Genomic DNA, 26,539 nt, shown 5'->3' with positions numbered 1-26,539 from the left:
TTATGCAGCAGTAGATAACTGATGTATGCTTAGTTGCAGTCTGACTCTTTTGCGACACCATGGGCTGTAGCCCACCAGGTTCCTCTGTCCATGGGGATACTGGAGCAGGTTGCCATGCTCCCCTCCAGGGGAACTTCCCAACCCAGGGATCAACCCAGGTCTCCCTCATTGCAGGCAGATTTTTACCAGCTAAGCCACCAGGGAAGCCCAGATAATTGATATATAACGGTAGAGCTAGATGGTTCTTTGAGGTCATCACTCAACATCCATCCAACAAATACTCTATTATGTGCCAGGTCCAATTCTGGGTATATGAGATATATCATTAAATAAAACTTGCAAGGATCTCTGCCCTGTGGTACTAATAGTTTTGTGAGAAGAGTCAGATGATCAAAAAACACACACAAAAATGACTAAATTATACAGTGTATCAGAAATCAGTGAGGGGTAAGGAAAAAGGAGAAATGAACCAGACTGGGGGCTTGAGGGCCACGAGAGAGGTTGGTATGTTATCTAGACTAACTTGCTCTTTTCATTTTTTAATTTAAAAAAAATTAGAAAAAAATTTTTTGGCCACACTGCTCGGCATGTGGGATCTTAGTTCCCTGAGCAGGCATCAAATCCACACTCCCTGCCTTGGAAGCCTGGAGTCTTAACCACTGGACCACCAGGGAATTCACCTGATTTTCTCTTTTTTAAGAGTAAGGAAACTAAGTCCTGGAGTGCTTGGGTGACCCACTCAAGGGGAACGGGAAGAGAAAGGAAAGTGTGGGCCCCGGTGCTAAGTGCTTTTGCTCGAAAGCCTGCAGCATCTCCCTCTGAACTGCTTTTTCCCGCTTTATCCAAATCTTCCTCCAGCCTTGGGGCCTCTGCCAGTGCCAAGCATGCAGCCCCAGTCATTTGCCTCGCAGGGTAGGGTCCTGCTCCGCTCGGAACAGGTCTCGGTGATTGTCATTACATAGGCCTGGCAAGAATGCAGTCCACACATGTTTCTACCTGAACTGTGGGACCCGTGCCAGACTCCCAGGCTGTTGTTTACAGTGTGTTCACTCTCAGGCAAACCCAGGGCCACTGACTTTAGCCCACTGTTAGGAGTCGGTGGGAGCAGTCCTAATCCTTTCCCCTAACCCACGGTTGAGGGTCCAGCCACACCTCACCTGCCCCCGAGGGCCCCATCCCTTTCTCCTGACTCCCTCAAAGGGGTTTTTCCGAATTTTGATTTCCTTCTAAGACATGATTTTCCAACCACATGGCCAAGCAGATGTTTGAAACTCCTGCCTCGTGCAAGGGAGGCAAGTCTGCTTCCCCTCCCACCCTGGCTGCCTCCATCTCTCCATCTCCTCCTGAACATCAGTGCAGGGGAACCCGAGAGATCGCTGAGCAGGGGGCCGGGGCTGGCACCTCCCAGGCCTCTTGGTAACTCGCCAAGAACACAAAGGACGTGCCTGAAACAATCACATGCTTGCACTCCTGTTGGTGGGTGTATCCATGTGTTACATGCACGCAGGAACACACTCAGCACCTCCCGTGTGACTCTTCCTGGGGTCTGATTTGTTACAAGGAACAACCACCACCACAAAAAGTCACCAGTCAAGATGATACTGTCTTCAGACTCATAAAAAGGGGGCAATGGGTAAGTCAGAGAAAGCTTATTAATTCATAGAGGAAGAGTTGCTGTCCACTGTGGGGTGGGTCTCAGCCTAAGACACAATCCAGGTGATTGATGCCAAGAGGTATCCCGCTTGGCTCAGCAGAAGCAAAGGGGCCTCAACCACCCAGAATTCTCTGGCAGTACGTCCTCCCTGGTATAATAAGAGGGAGAGCTAGCTTGGGGGAATATTGTCTCTGAATGTTGAGATTTTAGCATTAAACATACCATCTTGGAATCTCTGCCTGAGGTAATTTCTTATGTTGGTTTTTTTTTTTAATCTAAATTATTGAATGTTAGTACTGTATCAAATTATGTGAAAGATGATTCCATAATTCTCTGGGTACCCACCCCCTTTCATACCCACGCCAGCCCTGGGCCACTGACTTGCTCTGCTGCTGCTGCTGCTAAGTTGCTTCAGTCGTGTGCGACTCTGTGCGACCCCAGAGATGGCAGCCCACCAGGCTCCCCCATCCCTGGGATTCTCCAGGCAAGAACACTGGAGTGGGTTGCCATTTCCTTCTCCAACACGTGAAAGTGAAAAGTGAAAATGAAGCCGCTTAGCCGTGTCCGATTCCTAGTGACCCCGTGGACTGCAGCCTACCAGGCTTCTCCATCCATGGGATTTGCCAGGCAAGAGTGCTGGAGTGGGCTGCCACTGCCTGCTCCGTGACTTGCTCTGGCCCCTGAAAAAACAGCAAACATGATGCAACACAGAGGCTAGAAAAGTGCCAGCGCCTCAGGGCTTGCCTTGTCCCTGAGGGAACTCTTCCACCGCCACGTGAAGAGCCTGGGTGAGTCTGGAAGGCGTGGGGCCAGAGGGGGAGAGGCCCACCGGTCCCTGCACCCCAGCTGGCCAGCAGGGACCCCATCATCGGGAATGAGGCCATGCTGGAGCACACAGCCCCAGCCAAGTCAGCCCAGAGCAGAACAATGGTGCAGACAGCCTGTAGACTCTCTCAGAGACATTTGCGCTTTTAAGCCAGTAAGTTTTAGATTGCTGTTGTTTAGTCGCTCAGTCGTGTCCAACTCTTTTGCGACCCTATGGACTGTATCCTGCTGGGCTCCTCTGTCCACGGGATTTCCCAGGCAAGAATACTAGAGTCGATTGCCAATTCCTTCTCCAGGGGATCTTCCCGACCCAGGGATCGAACCTGCATCTCCTGCATTGCAGATGGATTTTCTTTTCTTTCTTTCTTTTTTTTTTTTTACTGTTGAGCAGTTTCTAAAGTAGCAAGAATGGGAACTTCCCTGGTAGTGCAGTGGTTAAGAATCCACCTGTCAATGCAGGGAATGTGGGTTTGATACCTGGTCGGGGAACTAAGATCCCACATGCCACAGGGCAGCTAAGACCCAACACAGCCAAAAAATAAATACACTATTTTTAATTCTTAAAAGAAAACAATAAAGTAGCAATAGCTGTCACAGATACACCAGAACAACCTTTCCTATGAATGCTCTCTGAATGGCTTGGAGACTCTGGAACCATGAAGGATTTATTACTTCAGTAAGTGGATTTCTCCATGGCTTAAGAATAAAAAAAAAAAAAAGCTACCAAAGCCATTTATTTTCCAAACACTTCTTTACACTGGGCCCCCAAAGTTAGACATGGAACATCGATATCCCCACATGGCTGATCATTCCTATTGGCCTAGAAAGGAAGTGAAACAAAAAGTCGGCATGTCAGTCCACTTGCCAGAAGTGTCTAGAGCACACAGCCCTGGAGGAGCATCCCAGCCAAGCCCCTCCTCCCAGGGATTTCTATTGTTTAATGTATTTGAAGGACAGAAAGGGAATTTCTGATGTAGGGAAGGTGACAAAGCTCTGAGGGCAGTCTTCCTTTCTGCAATAATAAAATAAGCCTGTTTTCATTGGCTTACCTACTAGGGAGCATCGCTGAGAGCAGAAGATGAACTTGAGCAGCAGTAATTACAAGGACGGCAATAAAGACAGCAGAATAGTCCCTGTGAACGTTTATGTGAGGCTGTGGCAGCCCTGTCTGTGACATCAAAGAGCTGAGTGAGGGCAGAGAACAATCCACAGGGCAGTGGGCTGGGAGCTGGGCTTCCAGGATGTCATTTGAAATTGTAAAGTGGTCATTATATACTTTCAGGGCACTCGAGTTCTGTGGTCCCGTTACAGTATTTGGGCAACTGAAGTGACTTGAGTCTTGGCTCAGCCACTGGCAAACCTCCACCACTAATCCTAGCTAGACGATTGTGACTGCCAATTATTGAAGCCCTGCCTTAACCAGCGGCTCTGTCTAAGCACCCTGATTGAACCGCTGTAATAACCCTGCAAGGTAGGTGGAAACACTCACCTTTTATGGATAAGGACACTGAGGCTCAGCGAGGTTAAGGTGCTTGATTAAGGTCACACAGCTCAAACTTGGTGGGCTGGGATGAGATCTCAGATCTGCCTGCTCTGGCCATATCCTGCTCTATATCCTGATATTCCAGCAGCTTTGATTCTGGCCCAAACAGCCCTTCCTTAAGATACCTATTGTGTGTGTGTGCTTAGTCACTCAGTCATGTCTGACTCACTCCTCTGTCCATGGAATTCACCAGGCAAGAATACTGGAGTGGGTAGCCATTCCTTTCTCCAGGGGATCTTCTCAAGCCAGGGATTAAGCCTGGGTCTTTGGCACTGCAGGTGGATTCTTTACCATCTGAGCCACCAGAGAAGACCAAGATACCCATTAATGTGGCTATAATTCAACAAGACAAAGAAAAACCTTTCCAAAAAAATCACCGTGAAATCTATTAAAACAGGACCACAATCTGTCAGAGAATTGCAAAGAATTGACTGCCAGCCCAAATTACACTTCGCTGTGTTCATCTGATTGCATTATCAGGTTGTTTAGAGCAATCTTGGGGATGGTATACTATTAATTGACAGAAAGATACTTATTTGGACCCTTTCTTTGCCCTGGGTGACAACTTAAGTATCTCAAACACACAGAGGCCAAAGGTGAGCTGACTCATGGTCATTACATGCTTCCACCATCAAAAATTAGGTCTATCGTTTGTTGTTTTTCCAGTGGTCATGTATGGATGTGAGAGTTGGACTATAAAGAAAGCCGAACATTGAAGAACTGATGCTTTTGAACTGTGGTGTTGGAGAAGACTCTTGCGAGTCTCTTGGACTGCAAGAAGATCCAACCAGTCCATTCTAGAGGAGATCAGTCCTGGGTGTTCATTGGAAGGACTGATGCTAAAGCTGAAACTCTAATACTTTGGCCACCTGATGTGAAGAGCTGACTCATTTTAAAAGACCCTGATGCTGGGAAAGATTGAGGGCAGGAGGAGAAGGGGACGACAGAGGATGAGATGGCTGGATGGCATCACCAACTCGGTGATGGACAGGGAGGCCTGGCGTGCTGCAGTTCATGGGGTAGCTAAGAGTCGCACACGACTGAGCGACTGAACTGAACTTTGTTGTGTATTTTATAATTTATTCTAAAGACACTGTTACATTCTACTTATTTCACCAAGGATTTTCTGAGATACTCTGGCTGCAGACATTTGCATTCTTATTAAAAACCCTAACTTCACATATTTGCGATTGATAGCCTCCACTAAGCCCAGTTCCTATGGTAACTGTAGCTGGCCTCAGACAGGGCAGCAAGTGCAAAGTCCCAGTGATGGGTGCTGCTTTGACACTGCATGAACCTCACCTTCCTGGGTTGAATGTTCTCTCCTTGTATCCTCCCCAGCCCCCGACACAGGGATAAACACTTAGAAATTGCGCTATGCTTTCTTGCTGATTGAAATAAAAGGGGACTTCGCTCATCTGATCCTGTAAATAATTCTGGAATCTGTATATTCCCGTCAGCCATACTGAGAAGCAGTAATGATTCATCCACATTGCAAATGCTACTGAGTGACTGTAGCTTGTAAGCTACACACTTACAATCTTGCTTCTCAAAGCGTGGTCCAAGGACCAGCAGGGTTGGCTTCACCAGGTCGCCCGCCCCTTTTCTTCATCTGTGGCTTCAGGTGCAGCATTTACCAAGTTGCCCAGGTGATTTGTGTGTGCATAAAGGTCTCAGAAGCACTGCTTTAGGGGTTCCATAAAGGGACCAGATTTTCTTTATAAAGTAGGAATCCTGATGTCTGGGGCTTCCCTTGTGGCTCAAACAGTAAAGAATTTGCCTGCAATGTGGGAGTGTGTGTGTCTGTGAGTTGCTCACTCATGTCTGACTCTTTGCGACCCCATGGTCTGTTCATGGAATTCTCTAGGCAAGAATACTTGCCTAGGAAATCCCATAGACAGAGGAGCCTGGCAGGCTACAGTCCATGGGGTTGCAAAGAGTCAGACATGACTGAACCACAGTTTAATGATGGCAGTGTTACTAAAAGAGACCTCACAGTCATCACGATGGAAGTCTCTCTATGACCCAGGGATGCTGTAAGATGCGGACAGGGTACCGCCCCCTCCCCAGGTATTGTAGATCTAGAAAGCTAGGGTGAAGATAGCTGCGACAGCCACAGTAACTGCTCCAGCAGAGGCAGATTCTACCCTCAAGATGGAAATGGAGGGTGGGGGGGGGTTCTTAATGTTCATAAATTCAGCAGAATATATTGTGTAAAAACTTTAGATGAAGAAACTTTCTAAGTGGTGATCATCAAACTTCCATGAGCATAAGAGTCACCTGCTGACCTTGACTAAAAAAAGAAAGAAGCGTACAAAGACTCCAGGTCTCACTCCTGCACATTCCGTGGAAGGATGGCAGTGGCCCTCGATCTGGGCTGCACCCTGGTGTCACTCATGGAGCTTTAAAAATCCCTGATGCCTGGGTCCCACCCCAGAGACTCCAAGTTAACTGATCTCGAGAGAAGTCCAGGCACTGGGATTAAAAAAAATAAATGCCCAGATGAGTATGGGCAACCATACTGAGAAACACTGGTGTGTGGGGCCTCGAGCTTCCAGATCAGGAGCTTCCCAGGTGGCTCAGACAGTATAGAATCTGCCTGCAGTGCAGGAGGCCCAGATTCGACTCCTGGGTCGGGAAGATCCCCTGGAGAAGGGAATGGCTGCCTACTCCAGTATTCTTTCCTGGAGAATCCCATGGATAGTAGTTGCAAAGGGTCGTACATGACTGAGCGACTGACCCTGTCACTTTCATTTTTCCAGTGTGTCTGAGATTAAACAGTCCTGGGGTGGGGTCTAAAAGTCTGCATTTCTATTATGGTCTCTGGGCACGCTGATCTACCGGCCTGGGTACCATACCTGGAGATATGTAGGGAAGGGGCTTGGGCCCAGGATAGGCATTACGTTTTCACAGGCAGTGGATGGATTCTGATGTTGAGGGTCTGAGCCTCCCTCAGAGAGACCATGTTCCACGTGGGCTGGGCAGGCAGGTGAAGCCGCAGTCCTGTGCAGGGTCAGGCCAGCACTCTGGGATCCTTGGCATTTCTCTTGTTCAACAGCTCAGCTCAGCCCTGGACTTCTACTACCATTCCTGTCTTCCAACCTAACTGTCCCTTTATAGACCCACTCTACTGCCCTAAAGGATGCGCTTCCCCCTCCACCCCCAAGAGGCAGAAGAACACAGTGGTGAAGAGGACAGACTCTGTACCTAGACTGTCTAAGATGAATCTTAGGTCAAAGTTGCTTAACTTCTCCAGGCTTCAGTTTCCCCATTTGTAAAGTGGGGTCTCTGCTTCAGTGAGCTGATTAAATGAGCTAATTTTTGAGAGCTGCTATGAAGAGGGACTGTGGAAGGCAACTGCTACCGAAAGGTTGGCTAATGTTCCCAATCCTTCTTGGAAAATAAATTGGACTTCTGGGAAAGGGGAAGGTTTTATGAGCAGTTGGGTGGGGCCTGGGAGCTCTCTTTCTGCTTCTCTAGCATTTACTGTGTATCTCTACTGTGGCACTCTTTTGCTCCATCCATTAAGTTTTCTCCTTTTGTTCAAAGACAGGTGAGATGCTCTTCAGGGAAGGACCATGTCTTAATCTTTTTTGGATTCCCAATACCTAGCAGAATGATGGGCAGAAGATGTGTTCAATGTCAGTTGCAACTAAGTGACGTGGTTGGGAAGAAAGTCCTACTCTTTTGGACATTGCTTAGCATCATCTGTTAGCAGGCAGAAATGACTTGCCAATATACAAGTGGCCTTTCTGCTGAAAATGGGGGTAAGGGTGAGGATGCAAATGGTGCAAGACAAGTCATCCTCATAGACCATCTGCTCTTGAACCACAAGGCCATCATCATGGTGGATGTATTTGTAAGATATCAAATCCTCTTATAACATGGGGCACCCTGCCCGATTCTTCATGAAGACTGGCCAGATGCTTTCCAAATTGGTTTCCTCTTCATCTAGTTCACACAGAAAGCATTTCCCAGCTTCCCTTGCATCTACATGGGATCATATGACAAAGTCTTGCCGATAGAATCTGGGCAGATTTGTCTTCTCCAGGCTGAGGGGGTTGAAAGCATGAGTGCCTTTTCCAGACTCTGTCTTTCTAATTGTCTGCCAGCCAGAGGCAGAGCATCCAGTGGGTAATTCTCAGGCCCTCGCAGTTGGTGGGGCTTAAAGATGGAAGGAGTCTGGGTCCCCAAATGACTGGGTGGAGCTGCGTCCCTCTGACCCTGTCTTCCATCCCAGCTTAAGTGAGAAATGAACGTGGATTATTTTAAGCCATTGAACATAGAAATAGTTTGTTTTCTCACCTATCCTACTCTAAAACCATGGGAAACTGTAAGTTCCAACTCGGGGTCTTGAAATTTGTTGCTGGAGATGCCTCACTTGTCATGATAACTCGAGACATACATGTCCATGAGGGTTTCAAAGGGCCACTTCACTACCAGTGATAAACATAACATAGTTGCCTGGTCAAAGGAGACAACTGGGCACATCTTTTTCACTAAATGGATGTTCAGTACAGGTTTTTACAGTCAAATACATGAGGAAGTTCGGAGAAGGAAATGGCAAGCCACTTCAGTATTCTTGCCTGGAAATGTCTATGGACAGAGGAGGCTGCTGGGCTCCTGTCCATGTGGTCTCAAAGAGTTGGACATGACTGAGCATTCACACACTATTCGAGGAAGTTATTTCAGTGGTTTCGTCATTAAAAAAAAAAAAAAAAAAGGCAGGATCTGAAAGATCCCTAACTTAAAAAAAATCTTTCCGAGGATAATTGGCATTATTTTAAAATTATAGTATTTCTAGAAAAATGTGGTGAGCGGGGCCTCTTGGGCCTTCTGTGGACGGGGTGGACAGAGTCTGTATGAGGTCTGCCTTGTTGAAGACCCAAAGCCACACACTGTAAACAGGGTTTTGCTTGGCTCCACGTCCACTGGCCTCATCGTCCTCGTCTATTCTCTACACTGATTTTATATTGCTGGGTGGTAAACTCACCATATTCTGGCTGTTCTTTGGTTTCAAATGTCCGGTGGCCCGGGGCCGGACGGTCCCAGCCGCCGGGGGGGCTGAGGAAGTTGCTGTCGTCTGAGGTGCCGTCGTACTTGTAGTCTTGGTCACCGCCCTGGGCCCTCGGCAGAGCCAAGGACCTCTGCCACCAGGCCCGCCAGTCGGGGGATGGCACTGACCAGCCGGGCTTATTCTCTGGGTGCTGATCTTTCTCTGCTTCAGAGTCAGGACCATCCACCACCTCTATGGTGACCTGAGGAATTCAAAACAGGCCAGGGTCAAGGAGGAGTCAACAGCCTCCACGCCGGGTGACCCTCGGGAGAACGTCTAAGAGAGCGGAGGGAAACGCGGCTCCCTTGGGAGGGAAAGCGGAGGCTGCACCGTGACATGGGGGGAGAACCTCCAGGGACGCCCGGAGGAGCTGACGCCCATGAGCCTTGTGTTGGGAGGAAGCAGAGTATCACGGGGCCCCTGATTTACGGATGACTACATTTCTGGGAAGTCTTTAATTCAAGGAGTCAACATGTACCATGAATGGCACAAGAACAACCCATAAAATGGAACACTTACTGAGAACTAACCATGTACCAGGCACTGTTTTAAAGGCTTTCCATGTATTAATGTACTTAATCCTCACAATGTCTCTATGTTGGTTCTGCTGATCTACCCTCGTGGTTACTGATCTGAAAGGATGTTCTTGCCACTCCTCCCATTCTGGTCTGTGGGTGCTGCACCTCCCACCAAGAGGTGGGGTTTACGCCCCCTCCCTTGCAGTCTGGGCTGGCCTAAAGACTCACAGTAGAGCGTGGTAGGTGTGTCAACGTGACCAGCCACACGAGGTATTGAAGTTTCCATTTGCATGCTCTCAGAAAGTTCCTACCATTACGTATGGAAGCCCAGCCTAGACTACTGTGCACATGACCGTCACGTGATGAGGGAGCCATACAGCAGAGAACAAAGGCTCCCCAAGTCCCTGGAAAGCTCTGAGGCCCCAGTCAGTTGAGCGGGGAGCCATCTTGGGTCTTCCAGGCCGACTGGGTCACCCCAGCTGATAGCACGTAGAGCAGAGACGAGCTCTCCCAGCTGAGCCCTGCTCAAATTCCTGACCCACAGCACTCCGAGCAGTCCAGTGATTGTTGTTTCAAGCTGTTAAATTTCAGAGTAATGGCTAGACAGCTTCTTACAGACAGAAGAACTGGACACAGAGAAGTTAACAAGCTGCCTAAGGTCACACAGCTAGTAACTGGCAGCCATGGGTATTCAAGCTCCAGCACCTGTACTCTTATGGACTTTGCCAAACTGTCTATCAAAAAGTCAGTCACCTAGGTCCTGTCCCCTCCTGTGACCGGGTGAGCCCAGAGACCACCGATGCCGGTAGGGGCTGGATGCCACAGGTCCTGTAGAGATGTGAGCACAAGGTCCATGCTGTCCCAGCTGTGAGTTTCACTCATCCCCGAAACTGGACCCAGAGCAGACTCCTCCTTAACCCACCCTCAGGGTCAGAGCAGACAGTCCCAGAGTCCTCAGGGTCAGAGCAGACAGTCCCAGAGTCAAGGTCAGAACTCGCTCTTGGATTTACGGAGCCTCGTTTGGAAGTCACAGGGCTGAAAGAATGCAGCTTCTTGGCTCCGAGAGACAATCAGCATAGAGAAACTTGTTTTAAAAACATAATAAAAGACTCCTTGGGTTCCTCTGGCCATCACACGGCTCTTGCAACAACCCCTGGACGAGTTATGCGCAAATGAATCAGAAACATGCGCTCCGAGTAATCAGCGCAAGATGTACTGGGCAGATGCTCTTCCAGCTTTGCCCTAACTCGACATCTGAGAGACTTGTTGAGATGCTCTGCCAAATTGCACCAGGTCATGCCAATCCCCGAGACAAACAGACCCTTTCTTTTGTCTCAGGAATGGAAAAGTTTGAATTCTACTTTCTTCGACGTTCAAAGGAGGTTGCCCCACTCATGGTGGGCCTAGCTGTGCCCTTGTGCGGTCCAGACACGAGGTCCAGGGTGGTCTTCTACCCCAGTACACTTGGGCTGTGGCAGGCCGAGAGCATCTCCTCTGGTGTGGGATGCCTACGAGGGCACCATTGGCTTGATTCCATACCACCACCATCACCCCAGTCTTGTAAGCATCCCTTGCATATTTATAAATAATTATGGAACTTTTAGTAATCCCCCAAAAGGACAAAAAGAATAATTACATCATTCATCTTGTATCACTGCTGTTTGCTGGAGGGATGGCTGTTGGAGAGGGACAGTGCCCAGGACCTACACTCAACCCTACCAGGACAGAGTGGAAGGCATGCACAGCTGGGTGGCATGGACCTGAGCCAGCAGAGGTTCCATGATGCCCAGCCTTTGAAGACACAACCTTTCTCCTATGTAGTCCCAGCCCCCATGCCTGCAGACAGAACAACTGAGCCGCAACAATTGTCTGCAAGGCTATTAAGGGTCTTGGAGAAGCTGCCAAGAGCCAGGCAAGCCTGCAATTATGGTAATAAGATCAGTCTCTGGGTAGGAGATAAGGGGGAACAGGCTGGACAGTTTTGGTATTCCATTTGTATCCAGACTGGAGTCAAAGGGATTGCCTAAACAAAACGTGCCCTGCAATTTCTCCAAGCTGGGAATCAAAACAATTCCATGTTTTAAGCTATTACCGTCAATATGATTCTTTTTCCCCCCAAACTGCTGCTTGGATCCAAACAAAACAGATTTGTTGCCTGGCCAGGCAATGAGTAGCAAAATACAAATTTACTCCAAAAACTATTATCGATGACTAACTCATCAGCTTAGAGGTTTCTATTTCCCCTTTCATTTCTAGCCACTGCTCCAACTGAATTAAAAATAACACAAACAAACAAACAAACAAAAAAACCCACACAAAACAAAACCCCCGAAAACCTTAGGATCCACCCTTCCCTCCAGTTAGGAATGTGGAAACCTCGTACTGATAATAAAAGAAGAAATCGAATCTTGAATGTGAAATTTCATAGGCATCCAATTAAAAAGACTTAATGAGCATGATCATGACTTCTCGAACGGGAGGAGGTGGAGGGAAATTAGTTTTACGTTTCCTGTTGCTCTTACTCTCATTTACATGTTCTTTAGCATCAAAGAATCTGCTCATAAAAATGTCTTGAACAACAATCAGTGTGACGAGTTGAAGGTGCGGCAGGGAGCACAGGAGATTTCCAAGCTGACGGAGCTGGATCTTACCTTTCTTTGGCGTCTTCAATACACAGCATTGAAGCCTCTTTAGTATATTTGTTTCTTCTGGATTTTTCCATACCATGAATCAAGACAGTAAAAGAAAAAGAGCTTTTCCAAAAGACCCAAGTCCAACTTCTGGCTGAGTCTTGTCAGATCCAAGAACAGAGAGACTAGAATAGGTGCCAAGTTTGAGAATTCCGTTCGAAATTAGGAAAGGATAAAGTCCTTTGCACTATTACCAGTTTCTTTCTTCCTCTTGAAAGTTCAAACATTTATTAGAAACACACTCTTTAGCACTGAAAAGCCCTTTCCACCGGGAAACTAACACAATTCGTAGTCTAATCAGCAATAATATAACGACACTGAGAATACAGAAGGCTTGATCTTCGGGACTCAGGAGCATCTTCTAGAATCTTCTAACTTGTTGGCCCTGTTAGAGGACCAACGAGCTTGAGCACTACGGTGACCAGGTAGTTTGGGTTTGTGATTATTTCCCAGAGACTAGGAGAAGCCCTGGGAGTTGAAATGAGTCCTCAAAAGCACAGAGCAGCAAACGGTTAGGCCCCCGATAATGTAACCCTTCTTCCTTGATAAATGCCAAAGAAAGAACACAAAGGACTAGGAAGATATATAATCCCTCCCTCTCAGACCCACTGGTGCTCTCAAAACAACTCTGGCAGCTCCAGGTAAGCACCGTGAGTGCTTTGAGCCTTACAGCATTCCTGTTCGGGTATCGCTGCTTGTTCTACAAAAGCTAGCCCCATATTTCAGGCAGAGAAACTGGCCTGGAGAATTCACATTCCTGAGGTGAAAAGCAAAGGAGGAGAGCTGCTCTCAAAATGAGATCTCCTGATTCTTAATTATTTTATACTGGTCTCCTCTGTCATTTTCACGCTTGCTGCCATCACCAGCCAGCGTCCACCAATCTGGGGAAGCGCCCGCATCGCTTTGCTGAGTGCTTCCCCTGGATGATCTCATTTAATCCTTGTGCATGATAAGTCGCTTCAGCTGTGTCTGACTCTGTGCGACCCCATGGACTGCAGCCCACCAGGCTCCTCTGTCCATGGGATTCTCCAGGCAAAAATATTGGAGTGGTTGCCATGCCCTCCTCCAGGGGATCTTCCCGACCCAGGGATCTTCTGCAGTGGCAGGTGGGTTCTTTACCAGCAGCACCACCTGGGAAGCCCGTTTAATCTGTACAACCCTACTACTATGGAGTATTGTCCTACAAAAGTACTACACCTACGTTGTTATTCCCATGGTATGGACAAGGAAACTGAGGCATATGGAGGTCAAGTAACCTTCAGCAGCCACAGAGGCCAAGCCTGGTTGACAGAAACGGTGCTGCCGGAGCCCAAAGAGAGGTGGGTGGACTCTGGTTCACGATGGGGACAGCAGGGCCCCCTTGAGAATCTGAACAGTACCAGCTTGTCTCCAGGAGGGTGTGGGTCCATGTCTTGGGAACAGTAATTTCTTGGTTCTTACTTGGCCAGGCCTGCCATCCCAAAAGAATTTTAGGAAGAAAAGAGGTAGGAAAATCAGAAGTAGAAGCGCATACAACACCTCCAGCCTTAGCCAACTCGTCTGATTATATCAAGAGGCCTACAGTCGTGTAAATAAGTCTGTGCAAGGGGAAAAAAGGGCTTTTAGAAGACTATTTTTAAGTCTCCCTCAGTGGAATAAAAGAAAGAAATACATCGGTTGAAATGAATACGAATCTCAGATGGACCCAGAAAAGAGAAATATTTGGTGGTGAATAGCTACTGTGGTAAGGAATTGATGCAGTGAGCCTAATAATGAGTTTATTTTAGAGATTTCTGCATCTGCTATCTGACCATCAGCTGCGGAGCAGAAACCCAGCCAAGGATACTGACGTTCCGCTTGAACTTGTCCTGGGGGATTTACTTTCTTTCCTGAGTGGTTTATTTATTTATTTGTTGCCAAAACCCAACTTCTAGTTTTGTTTTAAATTTAATATGGAGATTGGGTTCAGGCGTTTGAGGCTATTTCTTTCTATTTTGTGCATTGTTGGGCTTCCCCCAACCCACCCCCTACTCACTTCCACAGCCTGAAGCCAGTCTTAAAATGAAGAGCCTGATTCACTTGGGACAGAGGCCACCTGGCTTCAGGGGTTTATTTAAAAAAAAAAAAAAAAAGGCTCTGAAAAGCTGGGCTTTTTAAAGGATTTCCCTTCCTAAAAGTCAAGAGGCCCAGCTCAGCATTGTCTCTTTGGAAAGGTGTGGGCGGGTTGGTGGTGGTGGGTCGGGGAGAGACTGTGAACCCCAGCCCTGGAGCGTGGGAAGTGCTTGCAGACAAGGGGGCGGTGCTGGGGTGCGGTTCAGAGACAGGGGTATCAAATTCCTGTGTGCTCCCTGCTCCAGGGAGGGCTAGCTGGGTGGGGGCTGGGGACAGGTTGCCAGAGGGTGAGGGGGAGATGAGGTCAGAGGGCCCGGCAGTGGAAGCCGACCCCTGGTATGCCTTCACCTGTTTGCAGTCCGCTCCCCGGGAAGAGAGGATGGCTCAGGGTGACTGGTGGGGCTGTCTGCTTGGCTGCATCAGCCCTGTGTCAAACCAGTGGATTTCAGCAAGACGGTAGAGCTCTGAGGAAGGGGCGAGAGTTGTCAGCATGAAAACCATCACCCCCTTTGAGAAAGCACCTCACCTTTTAAAGGACTACCAGAGAGCCGATTTACTCGTGTGGTGAGGCTTGAGGCCATAGCAGCCAGCTGTGTGTGTGTGTGTGTGTGTGTGCACACTCACACACACTTAGACCTAGGGCTGGAGCTCTCAGGGGTAGCACACATCGGTCTTTCTTTGAGCGTCTTTCTGAGCAACCAATGCTCTCCTTTGCTGGTCTTCCCAGAGAGAGAAGGCCAGGAACTCAGCTCAGTATTCCTTTCTTTAGGGCCAACAGGTCATTAGATCAATAAAACACAGGCCCCTCTACTCCTCTGACTGGCCTCAGGCAGTTATCAGACACTGGGCTTGTGCAAAGCGGCAGAGGGATGACCCAAGTGGTCAACGGGCAGCAGGATAGTGCTGGCTTTGGTCTTTTTGGGTCCTTGGGTGTGACGGTATCTGGGTTGGAGCATCTTTTGCTTCAAGTCCATTTTGCCAGGAACGGGTTGCCCTGTTGGAGCAATGGGGAAACCTATACTCTTGGGAGGTATAGTGATCTCTTCTGTACAAAAGGAAACTCCAGAAACATCTAGGGAACTCATAGGAGTGACCTGGTTCCCTTCCCACCCTGTGCTCCAAAGCAGCCCATTCTGAAGTGGCGTGGAGGTGAGCTTCCCATAGGTACTGGGGCGGTGCTGAGACCAACAGAAGACAAAACGCTGACTGCTTTGTACCTGTTAGAAGTCTGTACAGACAGGTGGCTGTGGGCTCAGAGGGGACAAGGACGAATGATTTCCACTTTATAAAAACTGTTTTATGAAAGTCCAAGAGGCTTTGTCGGAGGGTCTCGAGAGTGGTCTTCTCGTGATTCAGCCTCCATGTATTCTCTGCTCCCTGGTCTCGCTTTATTATCCTCTCCATCAACTCCAACAGCCGCCTCGCCCCTCAGGAAGCCCAGCGGTACTGTTGCAAAGCTCTCTTCATCTGGCTAAACAGCACAGCTTATGCTGATGAAAAATGGATTGTGAGTTCTGGGGCTTTTCTGAGCTCATGTGCAAATCCATCGTGTGGGCTGGCGTGGGCTTAGCATTTCATGGTTGCCTTCTTCTTTTTATGGAAAAGTCATCAGGGTTTCCCAGATCTGAGGATCTCAACTGCCTTTGCATCACTGTTCTTCCTTGACATTTGGGCTAATATTTTAAAAAAGACCCAAGTGATGTCTGGGGACTTCCTGACTGATGGACTTATCTGGGAGAGAGAAAGGGGATCCTGATAAATTCTCCTAGAAATTCAGTCCTACGTGGAGCCCATGAACTTGGTAATTTTCCAGTGTGGGGACTTCAGCCCTCTAGTCCCCTGTACCCAGGCCTTTTCTTGTAAGTTTACATTAGTAACTCTTAAATCGATGGCATTAATAGCTCAGTCCTCAGCTTTAAGCTCCACAATGAGATTGCCCATCCCTCCGAAAAAAAAAGCAAGCCGCAGCAAACCTCAAATTGTTTTGGGCATGGGCTAAGCACCCTTGGGATAAGGATGGTCTGGTCCTACAGCCAAAAAAATCCATCAACAAGGAAAAATCACTTCCTGTCAATGAAGGAGTGATGGGAAGTCACACTGAGCAAGAGTAAGGAGTTATCTATGCCTTTTTTGGTCAGTCTGCACCTCCCCCAAGTGGGTACCGTGTTCTTTATCAGAGAGCCGTGCGGACAGTTCCTGGAGAGAGGACAATGGAGAAAAAGGCCTGTTTTTCTGATTAAGCAGCTGGATTGATACAAGACCTATCAGAAACATGAATTGGTCCTCGCAGCGATTTCAGCACACGGGTTGTCCAAGCCTGACTTCCAGAGCACTGTTCACTTCTGTGCCCTCGTCTCTGCCCCGCCCTAATGGTCAGGTCCCTTCCCAACCTTTCTGTCTATCTGGGTCCGCCTCCCATAGAGCACAGAACTTGTTCTGCTCCGCTTCCACGATCCTTCTGGCACTCTCTTAGGTGGCAGTTGGAATCTTCACACCCAGGTCATTTCCTGGAGGGAAGAGCTTACATCTAAGGTCCGACATTTCTTAACTTCCCAGTAGCTAACACAGCATTTTATACATGGGGAGGTAGGGGACTGGTGGATGTATTATTCTACCTGAGATGTTTTCTTTCTGCCGTGGAAGTCAATTGGAATTTGATGCAGAGAAAGAATAAGGACAAGCTGCCCTTCCCCATCTAGTCAAGGCTATGGTTTTTCAGTGGTCATGTATGGATGTGAGAGCTGGACTATAAAGAAAGCTGAGTGCCAAAGAATTGATGCTTTTGAACCGTGGTGTTGGATAAGATTCTTGAGAGTCCCTGGGACTGCAAGGAGATCCAACCAGTCCATCCTAAAGCAGATCAGCCCTGGGTGTTAATTGGTAGGACTGATGTTGAAGCTGAAACTACAATACTTTGGCCACCTGATGCAAAGAGCTGACTCATTGGAAAAGACCCTGATGCTGGGAAAGATTGAAGGCAGGAGAAGGGGATGACAGAGGATGAGATGGTTGGATGGCATCACCGACTCAATGGACACGGGTTTGAGTAAATTCTGGGAGTCGGTGATGGACAGGGAGGCCTGGCGTGCTGCAGTCCATGAGGTCGCAGAGTCAGACATGACTGAGCGACTGAACTGAACTGAACTGAATTGAACTGCCCTTCCCCAAGTGAAAAGACCTGAGGACAAAGCTTACAAGTTTGGAAGCCAGCACTTGAGGACAGGGGCTGTGCAGGGGCCAGGCGGCCCAGGGAGATGGGCCTCCCTCCACCACCATGAGGCCCATCTCTGGGGAGAAACAGAGGGAGGGGCAAGTGAAATTCAAAATGAGGAGTTTGTCTCTGACGCACGGACTGGTAGGGTGAGTTTTCTTGGGAGCCTGAAAACCTGTGTTTGAGCCCCAACTACTGTTTACTAGCCATGTGACCTTGGGAAAGCCAACCAAATGGTAAGTTGCTGAGAATTAGTTGCATTATTGATAATATTGGAAGAAGCCAACGTGTTTGGCTTCAACATGTTGGGAGAGTCAAGTCAGATCTGCCTTTGCCTTGTTGAGTAAACTGCTATTTCAGTGCAGATGAGAGTTCTTAATTTCAGTTCCAGGAACCCCTTTCCCTAACCTCCTGTTACTTTCAGCTTCATCCCACTCCATCCTAGTGGCATGTATTCCTCTGTCTCCTAGGGACTTCTGTTTCTCACTCCCTTCTTATCGAAATTTCTTATCAGTCATTTTACACTTTAGTGCAACTAAAGTGACAGCTGAAGTGTTGTTGCCTCCTAAAGGAATTTCTGGAGATCAAGGCAAGGGAGAGAGGCTTTGCCTTCCTGCGCGTCTTGGAAATCACATGACGATTTGCTTCATCTACTCACGTGTTAGACTGGCCTTTCCCTATAACTACCATATTTCATCAATTTCAGGGAATATTATTTTGTTTTATTTTTCTATTTCAACAGCTCTGAAATCAGATCTGGATACATTTTATAATCATGGGTGTGTCATACTCTAATTAGCACTGTTTTCTTTTTTCAGTGGTTCAGAAAATGCATCCTACAATCCAGGGTGTTACACAGATGCAACGTAACACCGCTCTGGAAGAGATAACAGGATTCATCAAGAGGCGAAGGGGAAAAGGGAGGTGGGATCGGATCAGGAAACAAAGGCATAGACTGTTTCATTTTCTTCCACCTTTCAGTTGCCCAGCATTACCTGGATATTTGGATTCTGTCCATTGATATCAGCTTTGGAAAGATCTGGAAAGTTGGGTAGGTCAAGGAGAAAGGATCTGGGGCCATCTCTTTGCAATGAAGGGTGCCCAGCCTCTTGCTGGAATTGCTGTCTGGGGAAGGGCTGGTGTCCGGCCTGGTGGTCTGAATGTTCCCCGAGTGCTTCTTTGGATGGAGGAAAGCTGGTTTCTGATGTCAAGGCACTTTCCATGTTGAGGTTATTCTGAAACAAACAAACACATAAATAAACAAATAAACAGGAGAAGCATGATTTAGAAATGCCACCCTTAAAAATTCAAGACGAGGACAATTCTAGGAGTTGAAATTAAGCCAGGGTTGCATTCCCAAATCATTGTTCTTCCCATGGCTTAGTTTTTCCATCTTCAAAAAGCTAAATTATCAGAAAATTTTTCCTAGCTTGCTACTTGGGGATTTTCTGAGGGCTAATGAGTTTGATCCCTGGGTCAGGAAAATGTCCTGGAGGAGGGCATGGCAACCCACTCCAGTATTCTTGCCTAGAGAATCTCATGGACAGAGGAGCCGGGTGGGTTACAGTGTATAGGGTTGCAAAGAGCAGGACACGACTGAAGTGACTTAGCATAGCACAATGTGCTCTGGGATATTTATCCAACATATATGAACATGAAGAGCTTGATGGAGCTTGATGGAGAACAGTTGTTCATTTAGAAATGGAATCAAATTATAGTTTGCTTATCACAGCTTCAACCACTCTGGCTTTAGTTATAACCCCAGTGTCCAGAGTTTGTTTCTTTGGTGTGGGTCAGCAAAGGATCTGAAAATACTTCAGTCAAATCATTGATTATATCCATCCATCCATTCATCCATCTATCCATCCATCATCTTTTCCATCCATCTGCTTATCAACCTACTTAACCTTCTTCCCTCCTTTCCGCCTTCCCTCCTTCCTGCCTTCAGTCATCCACTCATCCATCCTTCCAGTCATCCAGTCAACACGTGTCAACCATGTGCTAGGCATAGGAAAGCCATGAACGAGACAGGCCCTGTTCTACTGGACTGCGCATCTAACCGGGGGCATAAACCACAAATATACACACGAATAGGGTCGGGTCAGAGAAGGTGATTGCTCAGAAGAGAAATAACAGGCAGTAGTCAGGGACAACATGATATGGGTGGCTGAGGAAGACCTGTCTGAAAAGGTAGCATGTGCAGTGAGACCCGAACAGCTCCAATCACTGAGCGAAGAACACAGCAGAGGGGTGAGTAAAGCAGACCGTCCTGCGATGCGGATGACTTGGCTCACTTGAGGATCAGAGAGAAGGCCGGTGAGGCTGGGACGGAGTGGAGGTGGGGAGAAGGACCTGAGATGGGGATGGAGAGGTGGGAGACAGCCCAAGAAAAAGTCACACAAAGGCATTCTCAAATTGAGGGTCTATGTCGTGAAAAGCTGCAAGTGTGTTGTTTTTCCAGGCTAGCAAAAAAGGTCTGTGTTTGGTTGTCACTGGGGGAAAATTTTTTCCCCGTGATCAGAGAGTGAGGAAGTTGCTGGACTTCTTTCCCAGAGCAGCTTCTCCGGCTCGCATTCTCCCTGGCCCTCTGGTTGGAAGCTTCCTCCATCCCCTAAGGGGTAGCATTTTCGTGTTTACTGGTGGAGGGTGATGTGGAGATAGAATTTCACCCGCGTCCGGGTCAGTGGTTAATGTTCTTGTTATTCTTGGGCATGTTTGGGGGTTTTGGAGTGGATATCCCAGCACGTTGCTTCCGCACGCCCTCCCTGCCCCTTCTGCCTGCAGCGCCTCTGACCCAGTCAGGGGTTACATCTGGGATCAAAACACTCCTGACTCTGAGCACCCGAGGTCAAGAGTGGGCTGAGGACGGAACACATGCAGTGGATAACCATCTCATTAAACAGCTGACCCGAGGGGCTGGATTTTTCTCTCTCTCTAAGCAGACATGGGATGAGGATAAACTCACTGGTGCAGAGATCACGTCTGTGAATGTTCCCAGAGGCTGAGAAGAGGACCAAGCTAGGAAGAAGCCTGTCTGCTATCTCCTCTTTAAAATGTGCAGTTAGGGAGGGGAGAGCGGCTGCCCTTCACCAGGTCTTTGCCTGCCCTTCCTCTTTGCTCGGTAGATGTGGCCGGGGGCAGAGTCTTTGCACACCTTTCCAGTCACCTCTCTGTCATGCTTTCGTCTCCTGGCATAGCCTCCTAGAGAGAGCTGCCCTGGTATTCCCAGACATTGCTCAATGCAACAGAGGCCAGAAGCATTATGCCCAGCTTGTCCCATCCAGCAAGCGGAGAGAGTGAGAGGCAGGCTGATTCTTTCCTCAACACAAAACTTCTCTATCATGGTCCAGGGCAAGCTCACTGAATGCAATCGTCCTCTTGTTTTTCTCCCTGGATCCCCAATAATGTTAGTGAGGACATCTGACTTCTCGTGGAAAATTTCTTGTAGCAGGTTCTGGGAATCTAACTCTCAGAAAGAGTGCAGGATTTGCTCGCCCACACCCTGAGGGATACCCTGCAAATCCTGCCCTGGCTTCATGGTGGCAACCGGTACACACCGCTCGACTGGGTGAAACAGGGAGCTCCTGAGCCTTCCCTGGCAATCCAGTGGTTGAGAGCTCACCTTCCAGAGAGGGTGAAGTGTATGGAGAGAGTAACAGGGAAACTTACATTACCATATATAACAGACAGCCAGTGGGGATTTGCTCTGTGACTCAGTGAACTCAGACAGGGGCTCTGTGACAACCTAGAGCAGTGGGATCAGGAGGGAGTTGGGAAGGAGGTTCAAGAGGGAAGGGACATAGGTACACACACTTATGGCTGATTTATGTTGATATTTGGCAGAAAATAACAAAATTCTGTAAAGCAATTATCCTCAATGAAAAAATAAATTAAAAAAAAAAAAGACTTCACCTTCCCATGCAGGGGATGAGGGTTGATCCCTAGTCAGGGAGCTAAGATGTCACATACCTCTTGGCCAAAATAAAAGAAAAAAAATGAAAGAAAGAAACCAAAATGTAAAACAGAAGCCATATTATAACAGATTCAATAAAGAGTAAAAATAGTGCACGTTAAAAACAAAATCTTTAAAAGATGGTGCCCCCTTTCCTTTTCCTTGTGATGAATTAAGCAGTCTTTCTACTACAACTCTTGTTTTAGAAGAAGAGATGTTGTTTAGTCGCTCAGTGGTGTCCGACTGTGACCCCAGGGACTGCAGCACGCCAGGCTTCCCTGCCCCTCACCATCTCCCAGAGTTTGCCCAAGTTCATGTTCATTGCTTCCGAGAGAGAGGAAAGGTATTTGGGCTGCATATTTGTCGTTTGGCTTAGCTGGCTGATAAAACAAGGGTGGGGTCTGACGGGTTGCTTGATCCGACTCTGGAATTTCTCCTGGGAGGAGAGGCACACAGTAATCCCGGCTTAGACATGAACTAAGACTCTCTATGGCTGAACGATCCTCCACGGAAAGCAAAGCAGGCAATAAGAAGAATCCCACGCTGTCCCAGCAGGATGGTCCAGAGAACTCAGGGTGGGTTGGGTCTATACTTGGAAAGAGGAATGTAGAGTCAGGGCAACTGGGCTGGACGATCCAGGCCACAAGCGCCTGTGCCGGGAAGATGCGGGCTAAAGTATGCTTTGGCTTGAACTATGCACACAATTGTGGCATCTCTCCATCCTTCCCCAGTCCTTCTCCTCCTGCCTCCCCCCCACCTCCCCTCAAACAAGCTCAGCGTTTGCAAAGCATCTAGAAGATGGGAATGGGAAATCATGAAAAGTGCTAATCATGATCTCTGAATATCTGAATTATTCTTGCTTTTCTACAACACATGTTGACCTGGAAACCTCAGCTCCCTCCAAACCTTGGTACACTCTCAAACTGTTCGGAAACTGGAAGCACTCAGGTAGAATATCTGCCTGCCAATGCAAGAGATGTGGGTTTGATCCCTGGGTCTGATCCCTGGGTTGGAAAGATCCCCTGGAGGAAGAAATGGCAACCTGCTCCAGTATTCTCACCTGGAAAATTGCATGGACAAGAGGAGCCTGGTGGGCTAATCCAAGGAGTCACAAAAAGTCAGACATGACTGAGTACGGCACTGATGAGGTAGGAGAAGGGTGCCTTACAATGGCTCACATAAGATGAAGCTCTACTTTATTCTGTCACTAACAAGATTCAGGAGCAACCATTATTTTGATAATCAAGACTCTAGGGCAGGAGACAGTAGACTGGGTCTGCTCACAAGGCAGGAAAACACCATTTCTTCATCCTTTCTCAAAGACTCACTACACAGCTTCCTTGCAGAGGCCCCATCTGCAAGACCTCCTTGCAGGGCCAAACTCACTCACTGAGAGTTCACTTAACAATCCTAGCAGAGTGAGGATTCTCACGAAGGGTGGATCTCAAAATGAAGATTTAAACAGTTCGTGTTTCATTCAGCAAAGCAAGCATCCTTCTCTGAAAACGTGAGCTTTGGAGAGTCTGCTCTTTAAGAAATAGTACCACTCTTTCCAAGGAGCTGCCTGATTCATTTGGTTTGAATTCAAGTGACACAAGAGCATCAGTTCAGTTTGGGAAAATACCACTTTGCCCGCAACGTGTCTTTGAGTCGACCTGTGACATCGCTGCAGCTCTAGGAGCAACATGTTCTCTGATTGGAGAGCTGTGACCACTAATAAAGAAATAGAAGAAGTAAAGATAGTGAGTGGCTTGCACTCACGCATTGTTCAACTGTGAGGGGAATGACGTACGGAGGCCATACTACTCAGCTGCCACTTGACGCTCCCACCTTTGTGCACAGCTCCTGTCCCCCCATTATTCTACAACTAATTTTTTTCTGTAATTTATTCTTATTTAAAATAGGAATAAGGTAATAATAAAATGCTAACAGTAATAATAAAATAGGCTCCGTGCTCATGTAGCCTGGTGTTTTGCCTTAGATGGCAGTATTATTGTGGCAGATATTGCAATTTCCAACATCCATTCTTCTTTTTTGTAATTCAGGGTTGATTTCAGAAGGCAACACGCCTGTCTAAAACTACATTTCCCAGCACCCACTGCAGGTAGGGATGACCATGTGACACAGTTCTACCCAATGACATAAGTAGAAGGTCCCTGATACGACTCATAGGCAGAAGGCAGAGTCAGTTTACCTTTTGCCTCTTTTCTCTCTTCTATTTTCTCCTGCCTGAAGTGTGGATAATACAAGTGTTTGAAGTGAAATGAGGCTGCTGGCATGAGGTTGAAGATATTCTCTAAAGGTGGCTGAATGGCAAGATAGAGGGGCTGAGGTCCCTGATAACACACTAGAGCGTTCATACTAGCCCTGGAATGATGACCTCTGAACTTCTTGCACCCTTGCTACAAACAGTAACATTGACGACAACTGCGGTGCTGGTAGCAATGTTCCCTGTGTGACTCTGATTTGAGAACCGTGACCACCGATAAAAAGAGAAAAGCCCCGTTCAGCAAAGTGACTCAGGATTGGGTACCATCCCCAGCTTATGTGGGTACCAACTGAGCATTTAGTGAATCATTCCCAAAACCTTCACTGTGTCAGCCAGGTTACGAGAGCTCAGCCTTGCTGCTGACTTTCCAAATCTGCCCTCTACCGCCTCCCTCCTCCTTCCACATATAGAATCTTCTCATTGTTTCAGCAACTGTATTTTACATTTCTCAAACCCGATACTTGCTGGGTAATGTCACATTTCCTTTCATTTGTCTGAAAATCCTATCACTAAATTTCGAGGCGTTTGCCCTCAAATAATCCAGATCTCCTTGGACAAATGACTGATTCCAGAGCTGGGGCGGGGAAGTTGAGGTGAGTTTGGGATGCTCTCCTGTGGCAGGAGCAAGGAAGACTCAGGGATTAATGGTGCTCCCTCGGAGCAATGCGGGAGCCATCCTGAAGGGCCCTCGGTGCACCAGGAGTCGATACTTTGGGCGTCAAAACACAAAAATTGTCATTGAATGCCATGCATCGCATCTGTGACATTCAATGAACCTACGATGATACTCACAAAACAGAGGAAGCCAGGAAAAGCCATCATCCACACTCAAGGTAGGGCTTATAAAACTCCCTACTTGGAACATTTGTATTAAAGAGAAATGGAGGATTGCCTGAGGAAATAATGTCTGCACCAAGATTGAACAAATGAGTACCATGAAGCCCATGAAGCAGGTGACGATCACAGAGCAGAGAGGGAGATGGGCCAGTGAACTTGGCGATCCTGGCAAAGGGCACGGAGTGTGCAGACTCCCCGAGGCCTCCCAGGGCCTGGCACTGAGGCCCCAGGGCCATCAGGCTGGAATGGAGTGGGGGTTAGGCTCACTGCCACTCTGCTGTCTTCAGTAAGAGATCACTGAGTAAATAATACAAATGCCAGGCCCAACCCCAGACGTCTGGACCCACCAGCCTTTGGTCTGAAAGCTTTCTCTCCTAGCGTGCTGTGATTTTCCATTCGGCCACCACTTCCCGGTGGCATCCTCTGGGTCAGCTGGAGGCTTGCTGGCGTTCCATGGGCGGGCATCACCTCCCTGGCTCCCGTCACTAGCTCTGAATGCCCCCAGGAAAGCTCTGCCAAGATGCGCTGAGGAAACCTCTCATCGGCAGCCCCATGTGGTTTCCCAGACGACAGGCCCAGATACTTTGTTCCTCGTGTACCTTCTCCACGGGACATCCCTGGCCCAAGAGCCGGGACGTCTGGCCGCTGCCCTCAGCCATGTCCGGGGGATCCATCCCTTTGGCCTCCATTGTCACCAAGGCGGACCCCCATGGACCACATCGAGGTCAGAGCGCTCACAGCAGAGTCGGCAGCTGCTCATTTAGCACGGGAGTGAGAGAGGCAGGGGTTCTTTGGAGAACCGAGCCCCAGAGCTATTTAGGGCGATCAGCTCCAGGGAGGACAATCAAGGTATGAAAAGGAGCGATGCGTCCAACTTTGGAAAAACCATGCTCAGAATCACTGCCACCTGCCCTGTTCCATAAACCTCAACCAAAGCCCGGTGTGTGAAAACCAGAGCTGATCTGACCACTTCCAGAACCCCAGAAGAGGCAAACACTAGTAACAAATTGTGGCTGGCTTGGACAGTTTTAATGCCTATTTTTTTTTTCTTTCTTTCAAGGCTGTGGTAACTATTCCCAGATTAATGCAACCAGGCAGACTTCTTGGAGGCAGACGGGATGGCAAATTTCTGGAGGGCAAAGAACAGGCCGTATCTGCAATCTCAAACCCCACACCCTCCAATTCCAAACGAGCTCGGGGGGCACCCAATAAGTACTAGTTGATGATAATGATGGCCACGGGCCTAGTTAGATGTTGTTTTAATTAGGCTCAGGCTACAGGCCTCATTACCCCTAATGTGGCTTTTATGTGGGATTCTAAAGAAAAAAAAAAATCCAAGAATCTTCTATTGAAGATATTAAAGAAGATATTATTAGCAAGGCTTTTGGTCTCATAGACTTTGAACAACCAACAACAAAGATTATAATTAACGTCACTGCAGCCTCTCTCCTTAAAATATATTAACAATATAGCTAATTAGCAATATGTCCTCATTTGGGCTGGACAGCTGCATATTATTATCGACAATGCTTGTTTCCTTTCTGCAGATTAAAGGCAGCCACGCTGCATCCAGGCATATGGCCACGCTCCTTCCACATTAAAACACTCCGTTTTCTTCTCCCCACGATAAACACACTTGGGGCTTTATCTGTGCCGGGCATCGATTTTTGTCTGGAATGTTTCCACACGTCTAAAAATAAGTTCAAGAATGCCATGGGTGGTATTTCAAAGGGAAGAGCACAAGTTTCCCTGTTTGGGGAGAAAAAAAGGATAAAAGGGCGCAGTGATTATCTTTTCACATGACTGGGGGGCGAGTGCTCCCAGGAAGAGAAAATCAAAGGATGAGCAATGTGAATTTCAGGCAGAAAAGCTGCCTTCTCAAGAGGTGGTGGG

General features: G+C 47.9%; 1 protein-coding gene across 3 annotated transcripts in view; it reads right to left on the bottom strand.

The window, feature by feature from the left end:
* ISM1 (isthmin 1) overlaps positions 1-26,539 on the bottom strand; it is a 92,557-nt gene that overhangs the window by 13,399 nt on the left and 52,619 nt on the right. For all 3 annotated transcript variants that reach the window (XM_069547117.1, XM_069547119.1, XM_069547118.1), the window contains 2 exons: positions 18,584-18,823; positions 9,016-9,280 (listed from right to left, as the gene is read on the bottom strand). In XM_069547117.1, coding sequence (XP_069403218.1) covers positions 9,016-9,280; positions 18,584-18,823 — 505 coding nt within the window. The remainder of the gene's footprint in view (positions 1-9,015; positions 9,281-18,583; positions 18,824-26,539) is intronic.

The sequence above is a fragment of the Ovis canadensis genome, chromosome 13 (assembly GCF_042477335.2).
Source record: "Ovis canadensis isolate MfBH-ARS-UI-01 breed Bighorn chromosome 13, ARS-UI_OviCan_v2, whole genome shotgun sequence".
NCBI lineage: Eukaryota > Metazoa > Chordata > Mammalia > Artiodactyla > Bovidae > Ovis > Ovis canadensis.
Note: the sequence above shows the minus strand (reverse complement) of the source record. Positions and strands in the feature narration are given on the sequence as shown.